Source organism: Echeneis naucrates, chromosome 13, assembly GCF_900963305.1.
Source record: "Echeneis naucrates chromosome 13, fEcheNa1.1, whole genome shotgun sequence".
NCBI classification, from domain to species: domain Eukaryota; kingdom Metazoa; phylum Chordata; class Actinopteri; order Carangiformes; family Echeneidae; genus Echeneis; species Echeneis naucrates.
The window spans coordinates 14625250-14639551 of record NC_042523.1 but is presented as its reverse complement, the minus strand read 5'-3'; the positions used below and the strand labels follow the sequence as shown (position 1 = coordinate 14639551).

General features: G+C 38.0%; 1 protein-coding gene across 1 annotated transcript in view; it reads left to right on the top strand.

Annotated features, from left to right (window-relative positions):
- The window catches only part of LOC115052805 (lissencephaly-1 homolog), a 35406-nt gene that overhangs the window by 19055 nt on the left and 2049 nt on the right, over nt 1-14302 (top strand). The window contains exons 3-10 of the mRNA XM_029517155.1: nt 1858-1942; nt 4365-4439; nt 6041-6247; nt 9564-9732; nt 11350-11452; nt 11571-11799; nt 13188-13289; nt 13467-13623. Of these exons, the coding sequence (XP_029373015.1) occupies nt 1858-1942; nt 4365-4439; nt 6041-6247; nt 9564-9732; nt 11350-11452; nt 11571-11799; nt 13188-13289; nt 13467-13623 (1127 nt within the window). The remainder of the gene's footprint in view (nt 1-1857; nt 1943-4364; nt 4440-6040; nt 6248-9563; nt 9733-11349; nt 11453-11570; nt 11800-13187; nt 13290-13466; nt 13624-14302) is intronic.

Below are 14302 nucleotides of genomic sequence, written 5' to 3'. Positions count from 1 at the left end.
AAAAAAAAACAAAAAAAAAAAAAACAGCTATTTAATTTAAATACATTTTTTTTTCAATTTCAATTTTCAAGAAATTCTAGAGATTCTAGAAATTTATGTGATCTTGCAACATTGAAATAAAACGTTTTTAAAATATCACCTTGTTTGCGTCACCTGTTGCTGACAGGCTGGTGACTTATTTTAAGCTTTCGATAAGGTAAGCTAAGGTAGCTTTTATGGCTGCAGGTGGGTTTTATTTGTTGGGAACCACGCCCAAATGGCTCTTTTGAAGGTTGAAAGTTGCCGACCCCTTGTCTGGTCACACGGGGAATTCAAGCAGTGTGCCCTGTTGAATATGAAACATTTCCTTTCTCCAATTACAGTAATAATGACAAATGCATCTACTGTATATGCCCTCAGTGAACATTTTGTCTTTGATACAAAAAGTCAAATAAATACACCGTCATGAGTCTAATTAGATGGAGAATGAAAGCCTTAACAATTTAGATGACCTCAATTGAATCTCACCAATAACGGGTCTGTTCTCCTGGGCGTGGCTAGAGTACATCGAGATAGAAAAATCAAAAAAAAAATTTTTTCAGAATACAGCAAGCTAACTCATATGAGCAGTTTTGGTTGCTTATTAATGGCAGGTGCAACATCACTAGTGGCTTGGATGAAAACAGCATGGCTGCCATTTTTCACAGATTTTTAGACACAGAATCTGAACTGCCCCATGTCACCTGTGTGTCTAAGTGTGCATGCCAAATAAATGTGGGTTTTCTTTAGGAGTCAGTAACAGGAAGTGAAGGTAACCCCTTGTTCTTTATCAAGTGTATTAATCAATGCTGTGAACCCAGGCTTTGTCACCATGCTGAGAGGCACCATATCTTTAGCAATGAACTCAGTTATTGCCTGAGTGACATCCCCATTTAGGACTACGCTCATACAGAGCGACTCTTTCAAACATGTCGGGCAATGATGCCTGTCTTTGGTTTAGGCTGTTGTAAATGGCTTTGTGGTGTTTTTTTTTAAGTGCTGGAAGAGGTTTGTTGTGTTGCCCTGTGAAGTAGCAACAGCAGCACAGCGTCTTCCTTTTTAAAGATGAAATAATTCCACACCGTTGATGTGCTGTTTCTCATGGAGACTAACATCTCAGTTGAGTCAGTGTCTGACAGTTCCATATAACCAGAGACTATTGTGCAACAGGCTACGGTGCAGCATAAAAAGTTGATGCAGTTGAGTGGTCCGCTCTCTCTCTCGCGTTGCGATTAGAAAATCGTGTTTTATCCTATTGCAATATTATCGCAAATCCAATTAGTCGTTCAGCCCTACTAAATATCAGTAGCCAAAATTGTCCTTCTTCTCAATAATTTGTCTGTCCTGCTGTGTGGATGTGGAAAATTGTAGGATGCACACTCACTCCCATTTTAACCATATCTACACAATGGGGAGTCATCCCTCTCTAATATTTGCCGACAGCAAGAAGAGCTCATTATAAAAACCAGACAGATGTGTTCTGGATTTGTGTCAATTGGTTGGAGAGGGTGTGTGTGTGCGCATGTGTGTGTATGCGTGCATGCATGGGAGTGAGAGGAAGCGCGTGCAAGCTGCAGACTGTCTATGTGAACTGTCATAGTTAGGAAAATTTGACCGATTTTATGCATGCAAGGCATTTTTTTTTCTTTCATGTAGATAAAGGTTTGATAAAGTCTAAATATGTGAAAAGCATAGAAGATTTACAGCTTTGTTTTACATGTTCCCTTAACATGCCTGTTTCGTCTTCATTGAATACTAGGTCATTACTTGAGGTTCTTTAACAACTATCTTGTCTGCTAATCAGGAGAACTAATTACAGGTTCTCTTTGTCTGTTTCAGAAATCGAGCGATAGCCGATTATCTACGCTCCAATGGGTACGAAGAGGCATATTCCACTTTCAAGAAGGAGGCGGAATTAGATAATGTGAGTAGATTAAGGGTGGACACATACATCCGCACAGCCAATCACACCAATTTATATCAACAATATGCCTTGATTTCCACTGTATATCTCATCTCAGTCACCAAGTTCATGTGCGTGACTTGGGGCACCTGCACCCAATTATGGGGTTCTGTCTGATTAGGGGGTCTGTGCTACATGCTTAAGCTATCTCCTCTAGAAAAAGGCTTTCATCTATTTCACATTGCCATTACAGTTCTCTCTCTCTCTCTCTCTCTCTCACTTGCGCGTGCGCTCACACATATCAAATAACATTACCCCCAAAATATGGTGCTTAGTAACCACATTAGGCAGACTTCTATAATCTCAAGCAATCGGATGCAGCTGCAATAAAAATACACTTATGACTAATGTCCAGTTTTCTTGACCCTGTCACACAGATATCAAAATATGTACTTTAACATTGAGGTCATTATTAGTGATTATCCTGTTCTGGGGTCTATCTATAGTCCATGATCCACTATTTTCTTCTTCACCAAATATACATCTTGGCCATATTAATTTTTAGGTGGTATTTAGAGCCTATTTTTCATAATTTTCATAATTTCAAATCTGTTTTAGCACGTGGTGCCCACATAAAGATGTCAGAGAGGACGAGGGAGATACTCTCTCTGCTCTCTATAGCACCTACTGTCACCCGGTCTTCACACAACTCCCCAACCTTGTATCATCTGTTTTCATTCTTAAGGCGTTTTCAGTTCCTGCAATGCTGTGCAAGCAGGCTAAATAATAGATTAATGGCACAAAGGGATAGGTTAACCCTGTTGAGTACAAGTGCTCAGTCAAATGTGCACATTGGCAGCATCATGCTAAACCAACCAATGATTTTTTAAATTTATTTTTAGTTTTTTTTTTTAAGTGCCACTTTTCTGAGGCTACGGTATATTAGGTTAGGCAATGGGATGATTTTAGATTTTTCTTTCTTTATTTTTGGCCAATTAAATGTTGGTGGATTTAAATGATATTTTCTTATAATTGGCCTTTTAAGTCTGTTAGAGCAGGTTTTCATAGTAGGAATAATTAATGGAGGTCATGCTCTGGTTTTTATTGGACTAGAAAGAAAATGCACATACCTGTATGTACTCTCTGTCTGTCTCTTTCTTTTTCTCTCTCTCATGCACGCACGCACGCACGCACGCACGCACGCACGCAAGTACATATATTATCCACTGCCAACAGGCTGGCAGGCTCCAATTGAGTCTGGCACTTGCCATTTTGTGTGCGTCTCTTCATGTCTCTGTTTCTTTGTGTGTGTTGTAATGGGCAGAGTGTCCAGGCAGATGGCAGATTAGATGATGGCAGACTTGTCCAAATTGGGCTCCCTACTCTCTTCCTCTGTTTTTTCTCTTCTACTTTTCTCCCCAATTCCTCAGTTCATGTCTTTGTCTTTGTAGTCTAAGGAATAACCTCTTGTCATTGGGAAGTGTTAAATATAGGCAATCGGCGTTGCCTGCTTCTCTCCACACCTCCAGGATGTCTGCTTTTGTTTCCAGCTGAGGCTGAGGAAGTACTTGTGAAATTGGAGTGAAACACTAATTTTCTCCATCACTGGCACTCGTGGCTGTCTGTCAATGTGAATTTTTGAAGCTTGATAGTTAGCAACAGCCTCAAGGCATGAATTATACACACTCTGCCACCAAAACCATTGTTTTGTGAGGACAATAAAACTACACAACCTTTTGGTTTCTATATATTGACTCAATTTAATTCCTTTTCAACATTTAAAAAATTTATTCTCAATCATAATATTTTTGAATAGTATCTTGTAGTTAAAAATGGCGCTTCAACTCACTTAATCATTTGATACCAGAAAATAAATTGGCAACATTTTGGAAAGCAATTTATAGGCTAAATATTTAAATGCTTACCAAAAGTCTTTTAACTTTTATTTGTTTTCTTTTCCACTATTCAGTACCATGATATGAAATTTTTTACTTGGTGACAGAGAAAACGTAGTGTCTGCATATTGTTTTGTCACTGTCTTGGCAGTAAGAAATGTACTGTATGCCATGAGGTCCAGCATATAAAAGCTAGTGGCCAGCTCGTGTATTAGCCTGCAGGTGAAATCAGGCTTCTGTCTGCCAGGACTGCTACAAGTTAACTTCCACTACTGCCCCCAGCACCGTGTGTGTGTGTGTGTGGCTGTAAGCTGTCTAAGTCTTCCTTGTATCTGCAGGAGATTCATTTGTGTGAGAAGGATTAGGTCTAGTGTGTGTTCATATATGCAACATGTATATGTGGGGTGTGAATAATTCTGTTCTTTCTTACTACAGCCAGTCTTCAACATGCCTCACCTATTACACACATATTAAGCTGAGCCAAAACTGATTGGCTTTCTTCCACCTGTTTGTTGATATCCGTTTTTCCTTTTATATCCCCTCCACAGAATGAAGAATTGGATAAGAAGTACGCTGGCCTTTTGGAAAAAAAATGGACCTCAGTCATCAGATTACAAAAGAAGGTTTGTTGGAGTTTTTGGCTCCTCGAAGAATGCTTGTGGGGAATGTAGTCTTGTGAATGTTTCATGACATTACTGCTGAATCTACTATTAACAGTTAAAAAGTGTTACAAAGAACACATTAACTCTGTTGTAAATGTTTTTGTATTTTTTTATTTAGTTTAAATTTTACGTTTCTGCACCAAATGTTACAACCTTAAAAGGCAATTTTTATGATCGATCAACAACTCTGGCAGTGATGGAATTTGTAGAAAATATAGCAGCAGCAGAAGATGTGAGACAACACGCAGGAAGTGTGTTTTATTGATTTACAGGAAGCATTTGATACAGTCGATCACTCTTTACTATGCAGAAATGTGATCATTATGGTTTAAGAGGTGTACAACCTAGGTTAGGAAATTATTTAGGGAATATGTTTCAGTATGTAAAACTTAATGACACTGAATTTTTGAGAAGAATAACTTGTGGAGTCCCACAAGGATGGGTATTGGGGCCTAAGCTATTTACACTTTATATAAATTAAATTTTTACTGTATCTAAAATATAAAAAATTTTAATGTTTGCAGACTATACAAATCTATTGTGTTCTGGGTAGGAAGCAGTTATACAGTAACACAGTAGAAAGGGAGTTGATGGTATTTAAAAACATTGTTCGATCTTAATAAATTATTACTAAATGAAAATAAGATGACGTTTATGGCTTTTGGTGGTGTTAGGGCTAACTGTGCCATTAAATTGTACCTGAAATGTAACAAGTTTATGAAACAAAGTTTCTGGGCATGGTTATTGATCATAAACTAAGTTGGAAGCCACACATAGAATACATCAAATGGAAACTATCCAAGTCTATTGCTTTCTGTAAAACAAGGGATTTGTGAAAAAGAATTGCTTGCATGTATTATATAAAACAAATATAGACCCAATAATAAAACTTCAGAAAAGATCCATTATAGTAATAAATAAAGCTGGATATAATGAATCCGCTAATCGCCTTTTCATAGGTTCTAACGCCTTCAATTTTGTGGATATTGCGTACCTAAAAATTATGGAAATTCTTTTTCGAGCTTTGAGCAATAGAGTTCCCAGTAGCATTCAGTAATATTTTAAAATGAGAGCAGAAATGTTTAATTTAAAATGACAGCTTATTTTTAAGATCTGTAATGTAAGAACAAATGTTAAATACAGATGTACCTCAGTTTTGGGGAAATTATGGAATGGGCTTAGTGATGAGTTGAAACTGTCTAGCTCTCTGTTTACGTTTAAAGAAAACTTGAAAAAGTAAAATAATGATTATTGTGATTTGACTTAAGGACAGAGAATCATTAGGAAAAAAAACAACCCAACAAACCTTCATTCTATTATTCTGTATTTCCATTTAGTTCATTTTGATGAATTCAAGGATGGGCAAAGATTTTCCTTTTTTCGGTTATTGTACAGTATACATTTGTGCGTAATTAGTTTTGTTTGTTCCACCAGAAATAAATGAAATATTATATGAATATTATTTATATTGCATGAATATTTATTCAAAGGCATGTGCATATTTGAATATACTTTACTTTCTGCTTTTCTGCTTATAATTTCTACCTGTAAACTCTGGGCAGGTGATGGAGCTTGAATCCAAACTGAATGAAGCTAAAGAGGAGATCACCTTGGGAGGGCCTGTCAGTCAGAAGCGAGACCCCAAAGAGTGGATCCCACGCCCACCAGAGAGGTACGCGCTGAGTGGCCACCGCAGTCCAGTCACCCGTGTCATCTTCCACCCAGTCTTCAGTGTCATGGTGTCAGCTTCCGAGGATGCTACAATAAAGGTCAGTGCTGCTGGATAGTGGAAATGGTGGTTTGACTATTGCTTAGCTGGTTTTCAAATGTGCTATTATACACTGAAATCTTTTTAAAAAGGTTTTTTTTGATGATTTTTGGGTTAATGGGTTAATCCTAACCCTCATTTATCAGCAGAAAACTAAGGGTCTTCATATTTCCCAAATTAAATGTGCTTTAAATAATTAGTGTATGTATAATTCTGTCTTTTCAAAGCCACAGTCGAAAAGATTGAAATGATCATAACCCTCATGTCTTGTCATTAGCTTAAAATCTTGCATTTTCAGATCAAAAGCAGCAGCCACACTGATCTGATATGTTTTTGTCATCTGTGACATCATTTTTATGCTTACCTAATGTTACAGATGTCATCACAGGTTTGTATATATCTCTGATTGACACATGAGCTGCGAAAATGGACTTAATTCCCTTTTAATGCCCACAACATTTACCAATTGTCCATTGTTGTTTCCGAGTTAGAGGGAGGCATCGTGTGACATTTTCATTGAACTAGAACTTTGATGCACAACCTGATCTTGAGGAGACTGCAGTGTACAGTGCTTTTGCACTCCTCCCATTACAATGACAGGATTCATACTTAAAATCAACTTTTTTTTTTTTTTTTTTTTTAATAGATTGGTTCTAGCTTGGTGGCGGCTTGCGCCTGCTCTGTTGAATTTCCCTGCTCTCCTCTTTTCCATATATTATGTCTTGCTCTTCAGTATAACCTCGTCTCTAATTAATCTTCCTAGATAATAACCATCTTTGCACAAGTGTCACCTGCTGTTATCTATTTTTATCTAAATTGCATATATAAACTCCTTGGTCTAATTAAGAAATATGTTTCAATATTTGCACATGACTGTCAGGAAAAGGAATGAGGAGTCTCATTATAATAAATAAATATAAATAAATATGTTTTCTGTGAATTTTGACCTATAGGGGTTGAATCTTGCTGTGGGCTTGCGAGAATTGCAAGTATTTGGTTTGTATCAAATTAAGTACTCATAAAGATGGACTTTCTCGCAGAGAGTTACAGCGATGTTAAAGTGTAGTCAGTGATCATGCCAAAACAACTGGCTGGAGTCTGAACCATCTTTTGCCGAACACTCATTTCCTAGCTCAGGCTCCTACAAGGCTCCTCCTCCCTTCTCATCTATTTCATGTAACCTTACCTTCTCTTTTGTCATCGTCAATAAAGTTAACAGCACTACTCTACAGATTTCTTTATTGAATACATTTTTTATATCTTTTAGATTTTATTGAATTGAAGACAATAGACAGGATATGAATGACAGTAGAACACTTAATTAGCTCAAAGAGGTAACCACAAAGACAAACTGTGGCAATAACAATTAAAGCATTACCAAGTGCTGAGCATGTCATGTTAGCATTTCCTTTCCATATTAAATATTCTATGAAGCCATTATCAAGTGTGGTGTACAAAATTGAGTTGAAGTAGAGAAGACAGGACATTGAAGTAAAGAGCATGTAGACAAGGATGCCATATAATAAAGATTATAAAGATTTTAGCCCAATGGTAGCATCTTTTTGTCTATAATATGCTAGAACAAGAAAGAGACAACAAGAGTATAGTTTGAACCTGGTAAATTGGAGCATAGTGACCAAATTCAGTCTGAGAAAAAGAATCAGGGGATCTAAGACTGATCTAGCCTTTATCAATTAAAATCTGTTTTGCTCTCTCCTTCTATGTAAGGTTATGTTCAACATAATGCCATACTATATCAATAAAATTTTATGTGACAGAAAAACACAATTTAATATTTTGGCTGTTTATAAAATATGCTTGGCCATTGAGTCAAAAAAAAAAAATTGGACCCTGTTTTCTCCATTGCACAACACATTTTGGCATCTACTTCCACTTCCAGTCTTACCCCTGCCCTGATTCCTCCCCGTGTCCCACCCCCAAAGACACTTCCCTCACTTATCGTACACTTGAAGCATCAGCTGACCTACCAGAACTACCCACTATCAGAGTTATCCATTCCTCAGGAGGAGGCAGGCCTGGGCGCATATCTGAAATTCAGCTCTGCCGTCACGCACATCTTTCCTGGTTGCCTCATCTGTCTGTGGCCTGTCCTCGCTGCCCCTGTGTCCTACTTTTCCTACCCCGATCAGCTCTGTTAAATTTTTAACTGGGAAGTCAACGTTGTCTTCTTTACACTCAGAAGTGCATCAGCTTTCTCCTACCAGTGTCAGATACTCAGACTGTAGGGCTATTTAATTTCAAGTCAGCTTGTCTTGGTTTATAGTTGCTGATTTTTCAATTTTATTGTATTTAAAAAAAGAAATTAAGATGAGGTGTTTTGGGTTTGTTTGTGTAAACAAGTCAGTATTGAAATTTATACATTTATCTTACCATTGTAATTTTGGACTAAGTTGTTTTGTCATTTTTCCTCTTACTGTTTTGTTCATGTTTTGCCTCATCCTGTTAATTTTGAAATACTCCCACCCTCCCTGCATTACCTTGCTTTCTTTCCCCTGCTGACATGGCAGATGTTTGCGTATCAAAATATTGTCTTGAGCCCAGCTCTAACCCCTCACAGTATATTTGATTTTTAGGCTTAAATAATAATGGATCAGTTCCAGTGACAAACTACATTCTCACTGCTTGCAGCATCAAGTTACAGGTACCTAACATTATTTGTGGTGCTGAATACTGTTCATATGTTTGAAGGCACACCTGGTTTAATAGTCTATGTGCATACTAACAGACATTGACCTTCTACAGAATAAATCCCCCTGTACACGTTGTCCTCAGAGCCATCTGCACTGCCTGGATTCCTTTGGAGGGTAGGCGGACTAGTAGGACATGAGGGTCGGGTTCTGTTGTCATTGCCTGTCCAAAATCCTCCATCCTAAGAGGGGAACCAAGAAGGGTTTATCCCTCTCTGACAAACCGTCTGTCTGCTCAAAAGCCAGAGATGCAACAGCTTTGTCAGGCTCGAAAACCATACTTGGTACAGTTCACTCCATATTTCGACTGTAGTTCAACTGCCTTGGCCATACTCAACACATAAACAGTCTCTTATCAGGTCTAACTGTAGCCCTAATCGGTATCTTGGCCCAGGCATCATTCTGTAAGTCACTATATAAAGCGCGTGTGAAGCAAATACGGGGAATTCCTTTTTAGCTTCCTTCTGCCTCCTCAGTTTTATTTGGATGACCCGAGTTTGAGATGTCATGAACAAGAAGTGTTTGTCAGTGATATAGAGATGGTCTATTTGTCTGTCAGTCACATTTGTAGGTTCTCCTAAAGATAATGTTATAATATGTGTTCTCCAGGTGTGGGACTATGAAACAGGAGACTTCGAACGCACACTGAAAGGCCACACAGATTCTGTGCAGGACATTTCTTTTGACCTAACAGGCAAACTGCTAGCCTCCTGCTCTGCAGACATGACTATCAAGCTGTGGGACTTCCAAGGCTTTGAGTGCATTAGGACCATGCATGGTAAGAAGATAGAGCAGTACATTTCTTTCCTTTTTTAATTGAATAGTGTGATCTTTTTTTCTTGGCAGAAATTTGTAGATAAGCTTCCATTTACTGTGAATATGCTCTGTTGGTTTCCACATTATTTGTTGTTTAATGGTATCTCCTGAATACACACTGGACCCAGGTGGCACAGATGCTATTCGTTAACACATTTGATGGTGCTGATGAGCCTCACTCTGCTCCAGCTATTTTGCCTTATGCCAAGTGATCACACAACCAGCTCTGAAACTTGCTCCATTCAAACCATCTTGTCTCCCTTTCTCACCACTACAGCAAACTCGGTCCATATCCTATTGAAATGTGATCATATACAATCATTAAAATGGTAAAAAAAAATTGCTTCGGGATTTTAATAAGCCTATTTATATTCTTTTTCTTATCTTGCAATTTACTTCGCCATTGGTCATGTGTACATTGAAGCAATCGTTATCCATATACCCCCTTTTACAACCTAGCTGTCAAATAAATGATGGCAGCATAGTCTACGGTGTCCTTAGGCCATAGTGATGTTAGAAACTACCACATGAATAATTTTTCTTCATCGTAATTGAGAGAAAGATCCCCATCAAGCAACTAGCAACAGTACAGACAATGCAAAGTTTCATCATTCATCATCATTCTTACAATGAAGCAGACACAAATAAATATGGATGAATTAACTAAACCTTAGCTAAGAGAAAGCCTTCTGAAATTTACACTGCAGTTGTAAATACTTAATTGGCGCAACAGATTTTGCTGGTTGCCAGCCTGCTCTCTTGTAAATGAGGGTGTGAGCTGCTGGCATGCATCGTGAAAGAGATGAGCTGTGTTCATGCTGTAGTGAGATGTTTGCATGTTGAAATCACTGGCTAAAACCTCGTAGTAAATTGAACCTGCTATCTTGATTTGTTCCTCAACATTTCCCCTCTAGCACTGTTTTTACTCGCATCTTTTATTTATTTATTTTATTATTAATTCACTGTAAATTCCTCTACTCAACCTTTTCTCCTGTTTTTCATCCTCTCTACCAATATTCAATGAGACACACACAAAAAAGCTCCAACCACTGAAGTAGATTAGTGCTGATTTGGACAGCAGTTTAATTATCCTCTTCAGCGCCAGATAGCACTTTTCTGTGTGGCTGTCACCCATTATTAGAGCTTGATGGTATGTGTATGCGAAAACGCGCACACGCAAACACAGTTAAGCTGGCCTTTTAGAGTATACTTACTGTTGTCTTCATCTGTTGAGCAGCTTAAATATGGCCCGGCATCTAGGTAATTAGGCATCTCTTATTCTCTCTGGAACAAAGTAAGCCTCAGCAAATTCACAGCTTTCCTTGTCATTTAATTGACTGATTATGACCAACCCATTTTTTGGTTCTGTTGGTGGCTGATGTGTATAACATTGTTGCTGAATTTTGTCTGTGATTGCTTTGGTTCATTTATAGTGGGAAACATTTAAAGAGATAATGTTGTCATTTGAAATTAATTAATATTTTATCTTGCCTGAGCTTCAATTCATAGTTTTCTTGGGTTGTGCTTTTATAGTCTTCAGTTGTTACTGAGAATTAATTTTTGTCTTTATACTTTTCAGGACATGATCACAATGTTTCGTCTGTAGCCATCATGCCTAATGGAGATCACATCGTTTCTGCCTCAAGGGACAAAACCATAAAAATGTGGGAGGTGGCAACTGGGTACATAGAATCAAAAACACTCTGAACCATCCTCAAAACCACTATTCTTTCTTTTAAATTTCCGTATCATATTTTCTTTCATGATTCATATCTGCTACTCTTGTTATTTGCCCATTAGCTACTGTGTGAAGACCTTCACAGGCCACAGGGAGTGGGTCCGTATGGTGCGGCCCAACCAGGATGGCACACTGATTGCCAGTTGTTCCAATGATCAGACAGTGCGTGTGTGGGTTGTAGCCAACAAAGAGTGCAAAGCTGAGCTGCGAGAGCATGAACATGTGGTAGAGTGCATCTCCTGGGCACCAGAGAGTGCTTACCCCACTATCCTAGATGCCACAGGGAATGAGGTAAAGAATTGTTCTCACCTTTTTGAAATTATTTCCAAACTTTTAATGTGTATTAGGCTTTTTCTCTTTTTTCCCAATTGCAGCAGTAGTTCAGAGATCAACTCACTTTATCTTGCCCAACATTTGGTGTCAGGTGACATCCTGTGTGATTGCTCTTTAAAGCAGAGCAGACAGTGGACCTGTAGGAGTTCAATTACTGTATTAAAGTAACTGACACTGTTGAGAATTTGGTTTAAGTAGAAACGTATCGAGAAAACTTAAGATTAATCAATAACTGGCCAGCAAGCAAGAACAAAAGACAGTTGTTACTGTAGAAACATGTACTACCATATGCATAGTCTTATTAGTTTATGTGCAGCCTGCTGTGAGACCAGACCTACACAAATAAACTTGTCAATATCAATGACAGACTGATATCAGCACCTTCACAAATTCATTCAAATGCATGTTATCTTGCCTAGTTTTCAGAACCATTGAAGCACAGTTGTCGTCAGACGTTTACATACATTCATCACAGGAATTAATGCCATTTTAATTTTTGGCTTTTAATGACTTAATAACTGTTCTTTTTTCTGTACATCTTCTATGTTTTTTTTTTTTTTTTAAACAAGAATTGGGTGCACAAGTTTGAATTTGTGTTGGATTTTCTCTAATCCACACAGGGTCAAAATTATAATAATTAGCGTAATTATACAGCAGGGCTCAAATAAATAATTAAAAGCACAAAATTCATATTGCATTCATACTCATGAGTGAAAGCGTAAATTATAGTGTATAGATAGTGTACAGGTTTTAATTATGTGCCAAAGTAAACAAAATTTGTGTCAAATGTGCTCATTCAGTGATAAACAGTGGACTTCTCACACAATCAAATGATGCAGAATGTTTCCTCATGACCTCCGTTGCCATGTCAGAGGGACTGTGTTTCAGGCATAACTTTTGTGTTATTGTATCAGTGGCACTCATGGTTATTGTAGCACTTTACCAGAGCATGTAGAGTTTATTTAAGCAGTTCTTTCTCTTTCCTCATTTTGATGAATGGCAAATGGGATTTTAAGTGTGCATTATTTTATTTGTCTTTGTAAATGTCTGAGTGCCAATTAAATATGACAATTTATTCATTTACTTTTATTCTAGTGAAATCACCATTTATGAAACACCACAGTACAGTTAATTAAAATTCTGAAGTAGATATTAAAAAAAAAAAAAAAAAAATCCAGAATTTGGTTTTTGGTATCCTGAAAAAATTTGGCAATCTTGAAAAGCCTTATTGACCACAAAGAAAGCATCAATTCAGAAAAAAATTGTGTCATTATCCGTGTACCTATTTTTGACCTTAAAATGTTTTAGCTAAATTAGATAAAATTTTCTTTGTTGTGTCTAAATAGACGAAAAAGAGTGGTAAGCCAGGCCCCTTCCTGCTGTCTGGTTCCAGAGACAAAACCATTAAGATGTGGGATGTCAGCACTGGAATGTGCCTTATGACACTGGTGAGGACCATCTTAATAGCCTTTTCATTTGTATTTGTATGTATGCATGTATATTTCTGTGTGTGCACGCGCAGAGAGAGTGATGGATAGATGGAGCTTGACTGAAATGAGTTATCCTCCTAGGTAAGATAACTGTAGTTGCAAATGGTATTTTATTAGTATTTGTTTCTAATCCAGGTTGGCCATGACAACTGGGTGCGTGGGATCCTTTTCCACCCCGGGGGCAAGTTTATTGTGACCTGCGCAGATGACAAGACTTTAAGGATTTGGGACTACAAGAACAAACGCTGCATGAAAACCCTGTGTGCCCACGAACACTTTGTTACCTCTCTGGGTAAGCAGCCACTCACCTTCCCTAAAAACTGTTTCTCCCTTGTTATTGTTTGACCAGTTTGTCTCTTGAGGGGCAAGAAACCTCTACCCTTATGGGATAGAAAGTGGACTTGCACATAACTGTTTCAGAGGCAGGTTGAATAATTGTGAAGAAGCCCAGCTTCACAACATCCTGAGGGTTGCTGGCAACTGGGGTTTAAGAGGTAGACAAGCACTCCAGGATTTTCCCACCTCCTCTTCCTTGTATCTGTAGCTTTTCAGCAGATCAAGGCTGAGAAGTCTCTTGAGAAGCTCAATAGCCAACTTTTTCTTGGCAAATCGTTTGAAACCTAGTCCTTTTAAATCCTGCTTCAGCCAAAGAGGATATTGCTGTGAGCTATTGATGTGATGAATGTTGGAGTGCTGTGAAAAAGACAAAGCACCTTTGCTTTGGGGGGATGTTTTCCTTTCTCTGTGAATAAAACAAAACCAAGTGCTTTCCCTCAAATGTTTGGACTCTGTTTTCTAAAGAGTCTGATAGACTGAATTTCCTTTTAGTCCAGTTGATTACTCATTTGAATTTGTTTTCCTGATTTGTTTGAAAGAGGAGGGTGTGTGGGGGGGAAACCACAGCCAGCTTCTTTTACATTTGACAGAAGCTGCACCAGCTGTTGCTATTGTTGTCCACTGACAAATATGTA